This window comes from Gastrolobium bilobum, unplaced genomic scaffold (assembly GCF_033153095.1).
Source record: "Gastrolobium bilobum isolate Gb01-03AN ecotype WA unplaced genomic scaffold, APGP_CSIRO_Gbil_v1 utg762, whole genome shotgun sequence".
Taxonomy (NCBI): Eukaryota; Viridiplantae; Streptophyta; class Magnoliopsida; order Fabales; family Fabaceae; genus Gastrolobium; species Gastrolobium bilobum.
This window is the reverse complement of record NW_026899802.1, coordinates 80,385-99,166: the sequence shown is the minus strand read 5'-3', so window position 1 is coordinate 99,166 and position 18,782 is coordinate 80,385. Positions and strand designations below refer to the sequence as shown.

Genomic DNA, 18,782 nt, shown 5'->3' with positions numbered 1-18,782 from the left:
GAACTATTTTCGAACCGAATCATTTTTGAACCGAACCGAACTGATTTTTATTACTTTATTTCTTTATTTTTATTTTTTTTTAGAATAGGATCGATCCGAATTAGTTCTGAATAGAATCGAACTGAATTATTTAAATCAATTCAGCTCGGTTCTTTAAAAAATTCAGTTCAATTTGACTCATGCACACCTTTCATCCTTAGGCACCCTTACTCTTTAGGCATGCTTCCAATTCAACGTACAACAGAAAAATACTTGTTAGGTTCTAATAAACGTAACCTTATATAAATAATAATGTTGTACTATCATTATTTTTTAACTTTTTTTCTCGTAGTATAATCTTTTTCATATAAGTAGTAGGTGAGAATAGTAATCACGTATTTGGTACGCATCATTTTGTAGGATTCTCAAAAAATTGAATTTTTTTAAGTTTTAAATTTTTGAATATTATCGTAAACTGAATATAAAAATCATATTTTTAAAAATCGAGATTCTCGGATAAAAAAAAAATTTTCCTCTACCAAACGCCTCCTTAAACTCTGCTATGCCCAAGTCCAAGCTTTTGGTAGTTAAATTCTTATATTTGGTAAGTTTCTTTTTTTAATTTTGTTTCCTCTTCTGTCCGAATGATGTACTATAATGTTCAAAGCTTGTGAGAGAGAGCAAACTCAAAGAACTTAATTACTGACAGAGAAAGGACAAAGAGTTGGAATGGTAATAATACCAGTGGGACAATAGATTGATTCTCTTTGTTTTTAAAGGTTTCGCAACGTACAGTTATTTTTTCTCTTTTGCCTTTTTATATATAATGGTAAGAATAGGATGTTTCAATATTATTAGTCAAGAGGACCAGCAACATATTTAAGATTTTGGAGAGTCTGTGTTGAGGATTGTTATTAGGGTACTCATTTAAATGACCATTTCACACAAAAACTACGGTTAGGATATTAACTTTTAGAAAAGAATGAACTTCCAAACTACACAACTAACTACGCTGAGATTCCAAAACCTTAATCAAAACACTTAAACGAGTCAACTCTCATAGCTTTATGTTACATAATAATATAAACTATTAAAAACGCTATTACCAAATTACTTAAGCTTTCGGGTTTCTTTACACTTTGTTTTAAGAATCGTGAAACACATTAATATGGTGATTTATCTTAAAAAAAATGTTTTCAATAAATTCAAGTTTGTAGGGAAAGTTACAATTACGAGTGGAATGAGTTAGCGAAAGGGGGAACCAAATCTAGCATGACTTTTGTTTAAAGAAATGGAGAATCATGACCTTCTTTGCTAATCATATTGTCATTGAAAAACAGATTTTGCAAAACAATAGCCCTAGTTGCAGGAGTTAACGATGACGGCCCCCCATTTTTTTTTGACCAACTTATAAACTTTTGAAGCCAATTGCATGAAAGCTTTATAATCTTGCTAAAATCCAAGAGTCATAATCTTGAACAATGACTTACTAGTCGTTGTTTGAGTATTTGTCACGAAATCGACCTATTAATTGTGTGTGCATATTACGATTTTTTTCCCCCAAACATAGTGATTGTACTTGTTGAATCATTTTTCAAAATCGCATTTCTCTAGCCTCCATTCCAAACACATTCTAAGCCATTTAAGATACCCCAAATTTTGTTATAAGGGGTGAGTAGTGGTCAATTCTATTAGCAAAATCGACCAACGATTTAGAGTCATAATCTTGCACAATGACTCACTAGTCGTTGTTTGAGTATTTGTGACAAAATTGACCTATTAATTGTGTGTGCATATTAAGATTTTTTTTTCAAGCATGAAATGTGAAGCCCCATACATATGATTGCACTTGTTGAATCACTTTTCAAAATCACATTTATCTAGGCTCCATTCCAAGCACATTTTAAGCCTCTTAAGATACCTCAAATTTTGTTATAAGGAGTGAGTAATGGTCAATACTATTAGCTAAATCGACCAACCATTCGAGTCATAATCTTAAACAATGACTCACTAGTCCTTGTTTGAGTAATTGTGACAAAATCGACCTATTAATTGTGTGTGCATATTAAGATTTTTTTTTTCAAACATGAAAAGTTAAGCCCCATACATATGATTGCACTTGTTGAATCACTTTCCAAAATCACATTTCTCTAGTCTTCATTCCAAGCACATTCTAAACCGCTTAAGATACCCTAAATTTTGTTATAAGGGGTGTGTAGTAGCCAATTCTATTAGCAAAACCGACCAACCATTCGCCTTATGAATACCTCAGTATGCTTTTGCAAGCTGTAAGTCTAGGATTTCCTCTAACAGCACCATCCATATTGATCTTAATCCACCCCAATTCAGGTGGGTGCCACTTGATGTATGCTTACATATAGTTTGAAGTAGGGGCTTATTTCATTTTGTTGCTTATTGCAACATGGTTTTCCTTCTGAGGTGGGTAACCTATTGTTGATTTTGTTGGCTTATCATGAGAAAATTGCTACTCAATTGTGCATTTCTCTGATTCCTAATCTTCCAACATATGAATATATAAATTATATATCGAGATATGTGGAGGCTTTCTTGAGAGGCACATAAGAGGTTACGCTGACTATGAAGCAGTGTGTTCCACAAAGCTCTCATCGTAAGACAATTTCTAATAGTGTGAATGATGCTCTTTGTGGCTTCATGGCCAACATATTTTTTCTCTTTTAGACAATCTCTTTCAACACTAGCCTCCCATTTTTTTATCTTTCAGATATTTTTCTTAGCTTCAACTCTAGGAAGATCCTCTCTCTGTAATCTCTCTCCACTCTAGAAAATTACAGTAGAGTTCTTTTCACTCTCTTTTGGTGCTAAAGAATGAACATCCCTTCCTGAAAGTTTCTCATCTATCCTCCTTTTTTAACTCGCCCCCTTACCCTTTCATCATTTGGCTCATAGTATCTGTTGCCTAACACTTTGAGTATGGTTCTTGTCATCTTTCCCCTTTTATGTTTCTATTTTCATTCTTGATTCCTTCACCAATTTTTCAACTTTGCACTAATCAAATTCATTTTGTTAGCTAGACTCTTGTGTGTAGTGTTTTGTTGCAGTCTGTGTAGCATCGACACCGACACGCTACATGACACTGTACAACACCTTGACACATCAATTCTAAAAAAATATGAATTTTGACACGTTGGGATACATTTTAATATGAAATAATATCTTTAACTTATATAGTGTATATTATATTTAATATTTAATAATTTAAAAAAAATAAAACTAAACTGATAATACCCATCAATTTAACCAAAAAAGATTCAAAGAAAATAAATTATTTCCATAATAGCATTACATTAATATAAAACAAAAATAATAGAATAACTATAGAAAACCATAAAATATGTAGCCTACATTCATGGAGCATTTTCATCTAGAGTAACATTTCACTCCATCTCCGGCTCATCAAGTGAAAGAGTAGCAACTTTAAAAATTCTAGCATTTTCAAATGTATCTCCACCCTTTGTGCATATTGTGGACTTTTTCTTAATAAGAGTCGAAGGTTGCTATATATATAAACCAAGTCTTCAGCACGTTTTGTAGTCATCTTATTCCTCCTTGCAGAATGCACAAAAGAATAAGTACTCTGATTTCGTTCAGCATATGATGAAGAAGAAGACCCACCTAGCTTTGGGTTCTGTAGAATATCAATTTTGGATGGCATCATAATCTCTAAAACCCCTCACTCCTACTAGCAAAGTCCATATACTTCAAATTTATTTTATTTCGGTCCTCCAAGTTAGGAAAGTATCTCTTTATGCATTTTTGTCTTTCTTGATTAATCTCTTGATACTTGCGTGGAGGAACTAGTCTATAATCTTTATTGAGCCATTGTTCATTATAATATCTAAAAGAAAATAAATAAAAACAATTAACAGATTATATCAAATAAGAGAAGTATTAAATTCATTCATATTTAAAAGCTTACTTTTTCAAACCAATATTCATGAATCTGAATCGGTTTTTATTTTTTAAAACAATTCATTTATTAACTGGTTGAGAGTCATTTGTAACCGGTTTGAATTGAACCAAACCATTTAGGCATATTAGTTCTTTTACATCTCAAGAACCAAAATCATCGAAACATTGCTAAGCGTCAGAAAAATCTCCATCTCTGTTATCATCTCCAGCATCAATTTTTTGAAATCTTTGTTCGGTTCCTTGGACTATTTCACCACAGCAAAGCACTTTTACACCTTCCCCTTCATTTTGCTGCACGTGGACATCATGGTTCTTTTCTTCACTTGCGCCATTTGTTGTGATTTTCGATTCTCCAAAGTGTGAAATCTTGTTCTCTGAACCATTTTTACGCTGCTTATCTTCCTTCAAAATAGAAACTTGTTTTGTACAAAAATAAAATAAAATAGAAATCGGTTCAGAAACCAATTCGAACTGGTTTTCAAACCGAACCAGTTTTGAATCGAACCGAACCGAATCAGTTTGAGTAAAAATAAATTCAGTTCGACTGAATTAACTGGTTATGAAAAATTTAGTTCAATTTGACCCATGCACACCCTTACTTGACCTTTTGATTTTCTTTAATAGATTTTTTTGTTTGTCTGCAACAGGGGTGTTAAGAAATTTGACCAATAAGACATGTTATTATTGATTGTTGAATGATTCCCTTTTCTTCTTCAATTTTTTGTATTATTCATTTATTTTTTTAAAATAAAGGGTTTTTACAAAGAGTATTTTGTGATTTTTATATGGAAAATATTAATCTCATGTCACATGAGACAACAAGTCTCTTCTACACACTCAAAAAGGTATGGGTCCCACTTTAATATTTTTCTCTTTTTCCGTGCAACGAGACCCATACAAAATTGTGAGTGCAACATGAGATAACATATCTCCTGTTGCATAAGAAAATATAATTCCTTTTTATATAGGTATCACTTTTGGAGTTCGTATTGTGCTCTCTATTCCAAAAGCATGTTGAGTTAACCAAAGAAAGTTAGTTCAAGTGGTACATGCTTAATTTCGCTTAAGTAAGATATTGAGTTCAAGTCCTTGTGAATGCAAAAATTTTATTTTGAGTGCTAGCCTAACCATAATATGAATATTCCTGACTCGAACATTATTATCTCTAGTGAAAGAAGGATGTTGAGTTTGATATGTGTTGTTTAAGGTTCTTGTGTTTGTTTTCAAGCTTTTATGTTTCCTGTAACTTGGACCTATTGTACATTGTAATATTTTGATTTTATAAAGCAGCAACATAGGAATTTTAACTTGTGTCCTTCAATTGGATATAGAGATCTAACACATTTATGGCTCGTTTGGTGGACAAGATAGGATAAGGGTAGGATATGATATGAGCATGATAAGCTCATATCTTATCCTGTGTTTGATGTGCACTAGATAAGCTATCTGATAGGACATCCTATCCGTTGTTTGGTGTGAATCAGATTGTGCCGGGATATGCTTTAAATAGACAAAAATACCTTCAATAATAGATTTTCATATAATTCTTTTTTATTTTATGTTTAAATTTTTTAATTATATATTAATTCCTATTTTAAATTATTTAAAAGAATTTAAATTCTTTATTTTAAATAAAATATATTAAAAATACATAATTATGAATATATTTTTTTTTACCAAAAAAAATATTAAATTGTATCTAATTACAAATTTTTCTAAGTTTATCTCAAATTTCTTCCGTCATTTTGCCTCATAGCACTGTGATTAAGCAGTGGCATATATTGAAAGAGGAAGAAAAAATATATATTTCATGCACTTATGCCCCAATTATAGGATCCATAGTATGTCCAAGTTGCTAATACTTGATATTCTACGCATGACAAATGACAAAATGATTATGACAAAAGCCAACTAAATTGTAAGCAAAGATTATCAAAATTAAAGCCCTCACTGAAGAAGGCAACAAGCCAACAACCAATTTGGCAACCCAAAGTAGTAAGCAAAACCATTATTCGACCTTACTAGAAGAGCACATTGACAATGGAATAAAGTCAAACAAAATAGATAATGGTTCTCAAGTCATTAATAACCAAGGTTCTCAAGTTCTCAAATCATTTTCAAAGACATTGTATCTAATCAGATAATTAAAGCAACAAAGTCAAGCAAAATAGATAATCTCCATAGCAATCTCTATATCAATGACTTCACGAATGTAAGACGAACAACATCATTAGATCCCATAAAAATATGCAATCGATGGGGCACATATAGTATCTTATCTACTGCAGTCAAGCACTCTTCTTCAGTTAAATCAAGTTTCTGCAATTCATTCATGAGGCCGATAGAATTATCAAATACATCTTTGGCAACTCCTAGGCGATCTGCAACTCTTTCCAATCGTTCTGAGCTTGATTCTAGCTATTTCTCTAAACTCTTTCCCAATTCAGATATGCTATTAGCAATGGCTTGCGCCCCTCCATTTTTTTTTTCTTGGCTGAGTTTCAATCTGATAATGTTTTCTCTTAAATTGTGCTTTGTTGACAGAAGTTGATTAAGACAATTGAACTCTAACGTATGTGCTTTGAATTGTCCATTGTCAAGTCTTTGACCTTGATTCATAGCTTCAATTAAAATATCAAGAAGAGCTTCATCTTCCTCATTAGACCATTGCCTACGATCTCTTCTTTTCTTGCCACTTGGTTGCATGATGTTCTTGGATTCCATTCTTATCATATTACCAAATAATAAATCATAAATTAGACAAAAAAAAATATTAAGAAGTCTTAGAATGAGTGTTAAATAGTACAGTACAAAAATGGAGAAAGAATGGATCAAAGATCATTAGAAAAGTGTTTTTCCATTGTTGGAGAAACGTTTAAGATCAAAAACCTTCTAGCTTTCCATCCTCTGGATTATCTTCTGCTATGTCAAAATAAAGATTGGATGGAAAGATTTAAACAAGAATGGTATAAAGCCATAGATACATAGTGAAAAGAATTAAAATGTAAAAAACAATAGGCTTATAGATTACCTGCTGAGTCCAGATGTAAAGAACGAATGTCCTCCTCAATACCTACCATTCATACAAAACATACATAAATATTCCTCCAACTCACCAAGTTCCATATAAAATCAAAGTGGAATGTTTTTGTTTTGATTCAGGAAAAGCACTAATTCATTTCAATTTTGAATTTTTCTTCAGTATGAATAGAATAAAAAATAATTAGATTTCAACCCACTACCCCAATAAAGAACACCACCATAACATGCAACTCAGCTTACTGCCAACAAAATTCACTTACTGCCACCCGAAGCTTACAAATTGAACTGCAAGTAAAAGTGATATAACACGCAACACATACTTTTACTATCCAGCAGACAACTTTACGTTATAAATTCGTACGCATAATTAAGAAGTGCAAAATGGAACATCACAAGCCCGAGCTCAATATACTCACTATAGTCGCATCCATTTACTCACTCGAGGAATCCCAATCATTAGAACTTGAGCGAAAAAATGGAACCAAAACAAGCAAAATAAAATCATATCGATTATTCATCGATCAATAGGATTAAAAAAATGCAACACAGATCAAAACATGTCTATCACAAACTCGAAACATGCAGATCCAAAACGGATTAATATGAAACTATGGACGAATTGCACAAATAAGGGAAAAAAAACTATGCAGTTAACTAGGAAGAGGAGAATTAAATCAAGATGAAGAGAGCTTACCCATGGTGAAAAGGAAATAGGGATTCTGTAAAGGTGAAGGGTTTCAGCAGCGAGAGAAGAGAACAAGTAACAAACAAACCGTGAGAGATTTTACTGTTGCTCTTTATGGGCGTCTCTCGTTTTACTGTTGCTCTGAACTCATGATGATTGATGTTTCCCGTTTTGGTTTGAGCATAGAAGACGATGGTAGAGAAAAAGAATTTCTCATGTGGCAAGGATGTATTGGGAAAAATAAAAATAAAAATAAAAATCTTCTTATCCTGTCCTAACACTTTCTAACCCAAGCCTCCCATGGAATAACTAATTAGGCTTTGGTAAATAAGAAAAACCAACCAAATAACTATATCCTATCCGCTTGGCATACCAAACAATTGATAAAGGCAAGATAAGATAAATTATTCTATCATATTCTCTTTATCAGGTGCACCAAACGAGTCCTTAAATTCTAAACCAAGTATATTGTTTGTGTGTTGTTATGTGATGCTCTTGCATCTTTTGTTCTTCTGCCTTGTTGATTTTACAACAAAAACACCTCCAGCTGTTTTGTTCACTTCTCGGGCACCAATGAACGAAAGTTTACAAGTGCACCCAAAGCGTGGTAAAAGGTTGAAAATAGGCTACATTGTGATTTGACTACTCTAATATATTGCCTCTCAATTGGTACCAGTATAAAAACATGTGTAGGCTTGGCCCATCTACTAATGATGACCTGAAACCAATTGATAGAAATTTAAAGCCCAAACATTTATTAAAACGGCAAGCAATGAAGCTTGTTGGGTAAATTACTTGGTTTATTCACTATAAGTGGTAATGTATGTACAAATTAGTTGGTTTTTCCATAAAGTTATTTTAAGTAACCCAAAACTACTCGTTTCGGGGATTGAAGAAATTGATGAAGAATATTTTTGATAAAATTTACATAACAAGAAATAAATAAGATCTTTAAAATATCCTTTAATAATTTTATTTCAAGTGAACACACAAATGATAAATTCTTATTTTAATGGAAAAATTTATCATTATTATTTTAAATGATATAATTTTATGTCATTTTAAATAAAACAATATTGTTTTGATGCAAAATTTGTAGTTTTTTTATATTTTTTCTCCTCCACTTTCTCTCGCTTCCTATTTTTATGTAGGAGAGATGATTTAAAAAATCATCAATTCTATACTAAAATGACGTGGTTTCATCTAGAAAAAAAATTATATCGTTTAACATAACAAATATTTTTCTTACTTTAATTAGTCCAAATAATTGTTTGAGTAAAGCTCTTTTTGGGTTCTTAACAAAACATATGGTTCCTATTTTCGTCCCTTACAAAAAAATATATCCATATTAGTCTTTTTTTTAGGGACTAAATTGGGTCTTCGTTGAATTTCTTAGGGACCAATTTTCAAAGAACTGGAATTGTAAAAAGACAAAAATTGACTTTTTTTTATAAGGGACAAAGGCGGGGGACATGTTTTTATATTAAGGACTCAAAAGGGACTTTACTTTAAGAGGAGGGATATTCTTACTACCAAAATTTTCTACTACCAACTTACTACCTATCTAATCACCATTGGATTAGTCTATCAAAAAAAAAAAATCACCATTGGATCAATATTTTCTCTTTTTACAAAAACTTTTTAACATTCTCTCTTTAATTCGATTCAATGGTGATTAGATAAGTAATAAGTTAGTAGTAGAAAATTTTGATACTAAGAATATCCTCTCTCTTAATCTAATTGTTTTTAATTTTTAGAACCATAAAACGGCGTCGTTATCCCCAGCGGTTTTGGTTCGTTGGAACTTTTCCATCTCTAGTCCACGACAGCCAATGAGCCAACTATCTCGATAGCCTCATCAGCAACTGCGATGGGCCATCAACAACCCAAATCCACGACGGAAGCGCTGCCGTTACTCCGCCGCATCGTAAGCTTCGACGCCACCGTCTCCCTCTACATCCACACACTCACAAGACCCATAGCCTATAGACCCTTCCTACGCCTCCTAGAGCTCTTCGCCGACTTCCGTTTCTTCTTCCCCGTTTCCCTCTCCGTCTTCCTCGCCACCCCCTCATCTTCTCCGCTCCGTTCCCAACTCCTCCTCCCTCTCATCCTCGGCTCCCTCCTCGACCTCCTCTTCATCGCTCTCCTCAAATTCCTCGTTCGCAGATCTCGCCCCTCATACTCCAACCACGACGAGTACAACGCCGTCGTTCCGGTTGACAACTTCTCCTTCCCCAGCGGTCACTCCTCTAGGGTTGTCTTCATCGCCTCCATTTTTTACCTCTCTCATCATTGGATCATCGACGCCATCGCCAATCTGCACCATCCACGTGTCGCCATGCTGATTCGTCGCTGGATCGGGGGAGACGAGGTTATGGCCGTTAATCTGTTGGTCGCGGCCGTTTGGTCGTGGGCCCTAGCCACTGTGATTTCTAGGGTTGTTCTCGGGAGGCATTATGTTCTCGATGTCTTCTTCGGAGCTTGCTTCGGTGTCCTCGAAGCTATGTTCACCTTGCGCTTTCTCAAATTCCTTTGATTTGAGGTAAGATCCAAGAATTTGGAATTGTTAGAGTTGAATGGCTATGTCGTGGTGGTGTTACCAAATGGTGAATATCACACTAGATTTTGGTACCATATGGTTGCTGTGTATTACATATGGTTTTTCAATATATGCATGGTAACATATCAATGTCCATTTTGTTCAGCTATCAAGTAGGGGCTGTACTAGCTGGTAGATTTTTTTGTATAATATTTTATTTAGATGAAATATATGATAATGTTGATTTTAAGTGCTCATGTGTGATACCTGTAACCAGACTATGGAGAGAAGTTAGTTGTCAAATGTGTCACTGAAAGAATTTTCAAGCTCAGGACGTTATACAAATTCTTTAAAGAAATTAATTTATATGAGAATAATAAACCCAAATTCAGAAGGAGAAAGATTAAAAGACATTGTAATTTGTAAGACTGATAGCGGAAGATGCAGGGCACACCGCAACAAGGAGATGAAATTGAAATGTTTGAATCATTAATGATTTCAATTGAAGGGAAGCAAAATATTGGATGGTTAGGGTAGACTGAGGCATACTTAGACTTCGGGCTAATTAATATTAAATTGGTTTAGACTCGTCATTGTTTAAACCTATAGCTTCTTCTCCAGAGAATGTAATGATGAATTTGTTAATGAATTTGGGGACTTTTAAAGAATTGTTAGATTCCTTAATGCAATCTTAATTTAATCAAGCTCCCCAAAAAGTTAATTTCATCAAGCTCCACCAAGAATTTTAATTGTGTATTAGCATTATTTTGGCCCCCTCATTAATTTTCTTATAGCTCTGCCACTGACCTCTGCAAGCACGAGCACAGTCCACAGTGCTGTCCTCCCCAAAAAAAGACCAATTTAGTTAACAAAAGAAATGCTTTGCCAAAGAGGCTGCAAATATGATCATTTGAATGAATATGCTTCTTTTTATTATATCCTCAAAGACATTATAAATTTATTTTTCCGTTCTGTACCAAACCATATTCAATCATGGTTGGAATCGTTCAACATCAACATCACCATAATCCCAAACTAGTTAGGATTGGTGGCCCATAAAACCAAATAAAAGTAAGAACAGATTTGAATCAAGAAATTCTCTCATGAACTTTGATTACAGAAAAAATTGCTAGTAAGGTGCCCATAAAGATAGAATTGAGAAACTGCTGGTCTAAAGTACAGTTTCTTTTTTTATCTGTGTATGCGATAAAAGAATAGTTCATTGGAAAGAATGCAGAATGCTTATTTTTAATTTATTTTACTGTGAGGCACCATTATTGATTAACCATTTCATAAACTTATTTGTTGGATTGTTCCTTGATTCAGCATTAAAAAAAAAACCTTATCTTTCCTTGCTATGTTAATCTAATTTTGCTTTCACTTGTCATTTGTTCCCCTCCTTAATTTTTTTTTCTAGAATGTAGAGTGAGACTCTTCACTGTTCTCACCTTTATGTTGTATTTGTTCAATCCATTTTAACTGTCCTCATATCTAGAGCGAGAGTCTTGATTGTAGAAAAAAAAAAAACCCTTATCTTTCCATGCTATAGTAATCCAATTTGGCTTTCACTTGTCATTTGTTCTCCTTAAATTTTCTTTTTATAATCTACAGTGAGTCTTGACTGTTCTCATCTTTATGTTGTATTTGATCAATCGATTTTAACTTTTGCTCATATTTGGGCTTGCGGTTGAGTTTCCACCTTTCCATACTTATTAATGGGAATGGCTTAGGAAAAGAAAAAGAAAAGTAAAACAAATGGTGGGGAAAAGGACTATATTGATATTGTCTATGTCAAGTGTAGTGTGACCTTTGCTCCAATTATGAGACTACAAAGAAGAAGAAGACGGGGAAGGGGAAATAAGATAAAAGAAAAGAAAAGGGGCCATCTGGAATATAAAGATAACAACGGGTCTAACCCTCCACTCTGCTTATAGCTTTTCTCCATTCCGTCCTAAGACACACTATCTGTCAATCTATATCTCACTACATTAAGTCTTGTTTATCTACCTTTTCCTAGGTAAGTTTTGGTTAGCTCTATCTCTTTTTGTGTCGAGTTCTTGGTAACAAACTTTTGTTCTTACAGGAACATTCAGGGGCCGTCAATGGGAATGGCTTAGGAAAAGAAAAAGAAAAGTAAAACAAATGGTGGGGAAAAAGACTATATTGATATTGTCCATGTCAAGTGTAGTGTGACCTTTGCTCCAATTATGAGACTACAGAGATGAGAGGTAGGGTGTCTTAGGAAAAGCGGGAGAGAGAGAATCTGAGGGATAATAAATGAAGCATTATGATTTATGAAGATGCGTGCTAACGGAAGGGTTCATCTGTCACAGAAGAGTGAAAAAAAATGAAATGCTAAAGAAGTTTTTAGCACATTTATTTTGGATTTGTGATTGGTAATCTTCATGCTCATAGCCTTTCAATTCGTATGTGATTTTGGGCTGATGGTGATGGTTCAGAAGGTTCCTGTTTATTAAGCATAAGGAGCTGAGGATGAGGTTCTTGGAGAAGCTTGTTGACTAAACTCTTGAAGTACATCTTTTATTTTTCGTTAGCTTTATTTTTTTGGATTGGTTTATTAGAATAGTTGCACATGAAATAGGCTTAAAATTGACAACAATGAAGGCTACAACTTTCTCTTCTGCCATCCCCTTTTCACCATCAGAGTTTGTTTGTACTTGTAACCATTTGCTCTCTCTTTCTCTCTCCTATGGGGCTTAAAATGTAAGCAAGTAAAAAGATGATTAAATCTAAGTGGAAGCAAATTTCTCAATGTAACATGTATGGCTGAATATCCATTAGATGGATAATGGTGCAGAATCTGATGGCTGTGTGCTTTTTTCCTGCTAATGCTTTAGGTTCTTATGGAGCGCATTGAGCTTATGCTACTCGAAGGGATGGAATCTTTCTAATTGATTTCCAACGGATAATGAAGTCATGAATGTTTTAGTGCATTGGCATCTTGATCATCACAGAGATAATGTTGGAAACCTTTATGACTAACATCTTGCAAATACTTGTGGTCTCAACTCTTCACTTGATCATGTGTTCAGATTGGATTTGGAGCTTCATTGCTGTAATTAATTCTTGGGCGTTAACTATCTGCCTCTCCCTACTCTCCCCTACGGGCATATGATAATAAGCGTAGACATGTGATATAGCATGCATGGTACAGGAGATCTGTATATCATTTCTTTGCAGCTTTTTGTCTTATGTTCCATTCAAACTATAAGGATGTATGATATGTATTGAGTTCTTTGCGCGGTGTGCAAATTTGCCACTGCTGTCAGATGTTTCTAATTTTTGCAGATGTAGACAATTTGTTGCATATCGTCTGAAGAGTTGAAATGTTTTATCTTTTTTGACAATTGCTGCCAGAACGAGTTGGTTTATGTCTAGTCTATCTCCGATCCCTACCTTGCCCGTTCAGGTGGATTGAGCATTATTATTTGAATTATGGGGTAGTAATCATCAAGAAAACATTATAATATGAAAATTATAAGTAAGCATATGCTCAATGGCATCTAGTAATCTATGAAGTTTGATCAAATAAGCGTTTGCTTCGAGGAATTGTTCTGAGGGACCGTGTGTTTGTCTGATGTGTGTGCTGCCGACCGTAAATTGAAACTTAGACCATCATCAATTGAAGGATAAAAAGTTGTTAGGACAGTTGCTTCTTTTGCATGTGCCTTCTTACAGTGTGAGATGCTTTATCTGATAAGATGTTATTGATGGACTGATTGATTGCTCTTTGCTTTCCTTTCAATTTAGGAATAGATTCATAAACTTACCAAATCAGCGTAGACGGGGGTTGTTATATTGAGCTGGCAGCATCATTGCCATAGTTAGGATATGGAATGTGGAACGCACCATTAGACGAGTGAAACGAGTCATTTTGGTTTTATTGACTTGACAGGTGGGGCTGATTTCTATTAACTCCCAAGAGAATTTTAAGCATATTAGTTTGGAGGAGGCATTCATCTTCTTTCGTGTTAGTCCGCGGAACATTGACAATTTCACTCTTTTAATGTCTGTTTCTTCGTGCTTTTGCTGAAAAATAATTGCATCTACATGTAGGTTAGAATTTATTATAATGGACTAAGAAGGAAGATCATTATCTTGGATACTGCTTAAACAGGTTATTCGCGGAATCCACTTCAATTTGAGGGGCCTACCACGTACATGAAGCACTGCATGTCTGGTTTTTTGCTAAGTCAATACTAAGTAACTGCTCAAGATTTGGAGTCGGTGGAAATTCGTATTTTGTGGGGCATATGCCTTCCTGCTTTTGATATTCTCCTTGCATGATTGTTTTCTTAGTAATGACTAATGAGAAACCGACTCTCTGCAAAAATTCAACGTTTTCTTTTAAGAGCAGTGTGATTCACGCTCCGCAAATCGGGATGTTGTTAATGCTATATTTGCCTTGAAATGCAAACAGTCAAGTTGTTTAAGTGCATTATCATTTTTATTTTACTTTTTTTTGTGATGGGGGTGGTAAAATCAACACATTATCATTTCACGTAGTAGGAGATATTTTTATTTTTTATACATACATAAAGTTATGTGCCATCTATGTTTTTTTTTTTCCTCTTTTTTTATTGGTTTTATAAGAGTTATGTTGTAGGAAAAATGATTGTGTAATGTTATAGAGATTCGTTTTGCGTACCGTAATTTTCTTTTTTTCTTTTTTCTTCAAAAAGTGTGGGCCTCACAAAATGTATGTGTAGGAAAGTTTGTTGTGTCATATTAAATGACAAATGCAAACCTCTTTTTTTATACAGGTTCCACACATTTTTTATATGTGTAGGAAATAATTTTTTTTTTATCTGAAACAGTATTCACTTTTAACTATGGGTTTTATTTTATTTTTTGTGGCATAAGTGATTTTTTGTCTTATATTCTTACTTTTATTTTCGTATTCTATTTTTTTTTTTAAGTAAAGTGGGTGGGTCCAATAGGAGACGATTTTTCTTAGTGAAATTAGAGAAATAAAACCTTTTAGCTATTTACGATTGTGCACTTCTATACATGGTAGGATCACCGTACGATACGAAAATATGAATAGGCTGATGAGTTTACATTTCCACCCGTTGTTTCAACTTTCATTTACACAGTTGCTTTATATTTTGGTCAGTTCCTGTTTTTTTGCCCTCTTCATTCACTTTTCAGGGTGTTTTTAAATCAATGCATGATCCTCGTTGGTCAAACATCATGTATTGATTTTTATGATTGAGCAGAGGAAAGTGCAGGTATGTAAATCTTTGTCAGCGTTGGTGTCTCGGAGAATCAAGATTGCATAAAGGCAGCAATCCTGAAACCCCAGCAAAGGGCAATGTTAAACAAGGTGAAGTCACCCCTAAATAACCAAATATAGGGTAGGGGGTACGTAGCACAGCCATAGGCTTGATCGTCAATAGTCATAATATGGTAGCTGTCATGTCATCATATTCATTCGTACAGCACCTATCTGGGTCTTTGTGTGAGCTATAGAACCATACCCAATAGAACTTCCCAAATGTTGTGATGTTGTACCAGTCAAGATGTGGCATCCTCCGGATAACCACGATCAAACTTGGTACAAAAAGGATAAGCTGTAAACCCTGTAACGTGCATGCATACATGATTAATAATGATGAACACAGCTCATGGTGAGGCAGTCAGCTTGTGAATTGCGTATTCTCCTGGAAATTCATGCAATCGTGTGATTTTGTACGATTTATTTTGGGAGTTTGTGGGCATTTATTTGTCCGTGGAAACATTAAAACGATTTTTGGACTCATGTTCATGACTTGTACTGTGATGATATCGGGTACCTATTATGAAAAAGCTAATAGAGGACCACTCATTTAAATTGAAAATTTGATGCAGATGCTGTTGAACTTTACATGTCTTTCTAATTTTGCCTTGTACCTGCAACAAACTGAGGAACTGGGCAGAGAGATTCAGGGGAGAACCATTACTGACACCATGTGGAAATAATCAAAACGGTTGAAGGGTTTCAAGCGATGAAGACAGTAGGCATCATTTCAAACCTGTCTCCCCCTTACCCCACTGGTTATTATCATATCTGATTTTAAGCCGAGAGACTCTTTTTTCCTTTTTCCCTTTTCCTTTTAATGACTCATTGAAATTACATTTAAACTTTGACACAATTTGTGGCTCCCATAAGTTTATCCAAATTATTCATATTGATTTTTCTTTTCTCAGCAATAATGTACCAAACTCATGAGTTGATGCAGAATAAATGTTATTGCTTCCGTCTTTGACTTATTTATCCCATGACAAATTAACTATTTATCATAAATTAAGGTAATGGAATTAACTGTTGGCGCGGAGAAGTAAGGTGTGACTCGTGGTCTCTGACCAAACTCTTACACTTTGTTAGGTGAGAAGGAAGAGAAAGGAAAAGAGAAGTATCTCTCATAGGCCAGGTTATATGTACAAACTTTTTTGTTTACAAACTCTTACAAACTACACTATGTAAGACCGGTCCTACATTAGTCACACAGTGTACGATCGGTTCTACATTAGTGTAATTGTAAAAAAAGTTTGTAAACGGATCATGTTCCTTGTTTAATATGATCCAATGGAAAAGATTTGTTTTTTCCCATTATTTATACGAGTGACAATTTTCAACACGATACTTTGACATGACACGAAAAATTCGTGTTTTGGTCAACTAGTTTTCAAATTCATGTCACTTTCGAGTTGATCAAAATTGACCCAAAAATTTTTGTATAGTGTCGCGTGTTAACTCGTGAATCCACAATTGACCCGCATAAATTTTCTTATAGGTTATTCCTGTTGTGTAGTGTCGTGTTATAAACAGGTTATTCATGTCTTGTCGTGTCGTGTCGATCTGCATAATAAGTAACACAATTTGGAATTGACATTCATGTCTAGTTGTGTCGTGTCAACTCACATAATAAGTAATACATTATGAGTTTAAGGGTTCTTGTCATGTCAACTCCCAAAATAAACGATCTTGTTCGTATCGAAAGTTTTAACCCGATTTCCAATTCGTGTCGTATTCATATTATGTATATTTATATTCGTGTCAAATTTATGTTGTGTTGTGTTAGATCATGTCGACTTGAATTGTCACCCATATTTATTTAGTTTCCTAAAGAAAAAGACAAAAAATGCATGTGAATAAATGAAAATATATCTAAATGGGGAGGATAAGAAGAACACAAATTTTATCACCTTGTATCCTTTCTTTTCCTTTGCTAATTTGCTACCAAATAAGGAAGAAACTTCTTCCTCCCAATCTTTTCCTTTCCTTTCCATCCTAGAAAGGCAAACCAAATAAAGACTCCGAAAAGGAAGAAAGGGAGAGATTGATATTTTACTGGATACTGCATGAGATTGATATTGCATGAGATTGATATTTTACTTTCCACTTAAATTTGGAGATGATCAGTGTACCTATGTTTTCATATATTATTCCTTTTTTTTTTTGGAAATTATTCCTTTTTAGTTTTTTCTCGATTGTTTCTATTACTATTTACTATTTGCTGGGAAATTAAATTAATCAACTCATGAAAAGGGAAAAGGATGGTCCCCACGACCACTGCACAAATCCGTCCTTAGGGAGCTACATTGTTGTGGGCAAGGTTATATGTCCCTGCACAGAACGGCCATCATAAAAGGCCACATGCAAAATGTACCACCGACCCTCCTTGTATTATACAACTTGCTAATACACGGACATAACTGCAATCATAAATTCTCCCATGCACCTCATGCAATGCAACCATTTCAGTGTGCTTACTTTCGCATACACTCCACATCAGTTATACTTGTGTTGCAATATTGGTCAACGTAATCAACATATTATATCTTAATTTCTTTCATTCACACTAGAATTCAAACCAATTGGTGAACCAAATTGTGACTTTGACAGGCTTGGCCCCATACGTCAATTACAAAGCACCATATATTTATGGTTAAATATTGGATTCGGTGGAAGCGCGTGTATATATATATATATATATATATATATATATATATATATATATATATATATGGAAACATGAAAATTAAGTGACTGGACCGTCCAGCACATTAAGTTCTCCCGCGAGAATATAGTGCACTAAATATTATAATGGTGTTCTCCCGAAAGAACATAGTTATAATATTTACTATAATGGTATTCTCCCGGAAGAACATAGTTATAATATTTACTATAATTCTGTTCTCGCGAGATAACTTAGTGCACTGGACCAAATTTTACATCCAGTCACTGTACACTCACTAAACCCATATATATTGTCAAATTCAAAATTTGATACCTCTTCTGAGAATCATTAGATCAAAAAAGATCAACGACTCTGATTTGTAAGCATGTGACACCATTGATCTTTTTTGATCTAATGATTCTCAGATTAGGTGTCAAATTTCAAATTTGACACTGGTGTCAAAGGATCTTATCTCTATATATATATATAGGGTTCGCTTTTTCTGCAGTTACCGCAGATAAGTTATCTGCAGTAAGCCAATACGACGTCGTTTTGGGACGGAAATCATGGTGTTTTTGTAATTTTAATTTATTTTAGGGTTATAATAGTCTTTATATTT

General features: G+C 34.1%; 1 protein-coding gene across 4 annotated transcripts; it reads left to right on the top strand.

The window, feature by feature from the left end:
- Positions 1-9,486: 9,486 nt before the first annotated feature.
- LOC133293684 (probable lipid phosphate phosphatase beta) lies at positions 9,487-16,436 on the top strand. 4 transcript variants are annotated; one of them, XR_009749085.1, is made up of 3 exons: positions 9,487-10,202; positions 12,283-12,731; positions 13,058-13,533. XR_009749085.1 is itself a non-coding variant. In XM_061492289.1 (2 exons), the coding sequence occupies exon 1, from the start codon at positions 9,528-9,530 to the stop codon at positions 10,194-10,196; it is 669 nt and encodes a 222-aa protein (XP_061348273.1). In that variant the 5' UTR covers positions 9,487-9,527; the 3' UTR covers positions 10,197-10,202; positions 16,071-16,436. The 4 variants fall into 4 exon arrangements, 3 of the variants coding, with proteins under 3 accessions (XP_061348273.1, XP_061348271.1, XP_061348272.1); XM_061492289.1 differs by lacking the exons at positions 12,283-12,731; positions 13,058-13,533 and adding an exon at positions 16,071-16,436; XM_061492287.1 differs by lacking the exon at positions 12,283-12,731.
- Positions 16,437-18,782: the final 2,346 nt, after the last annotated feature.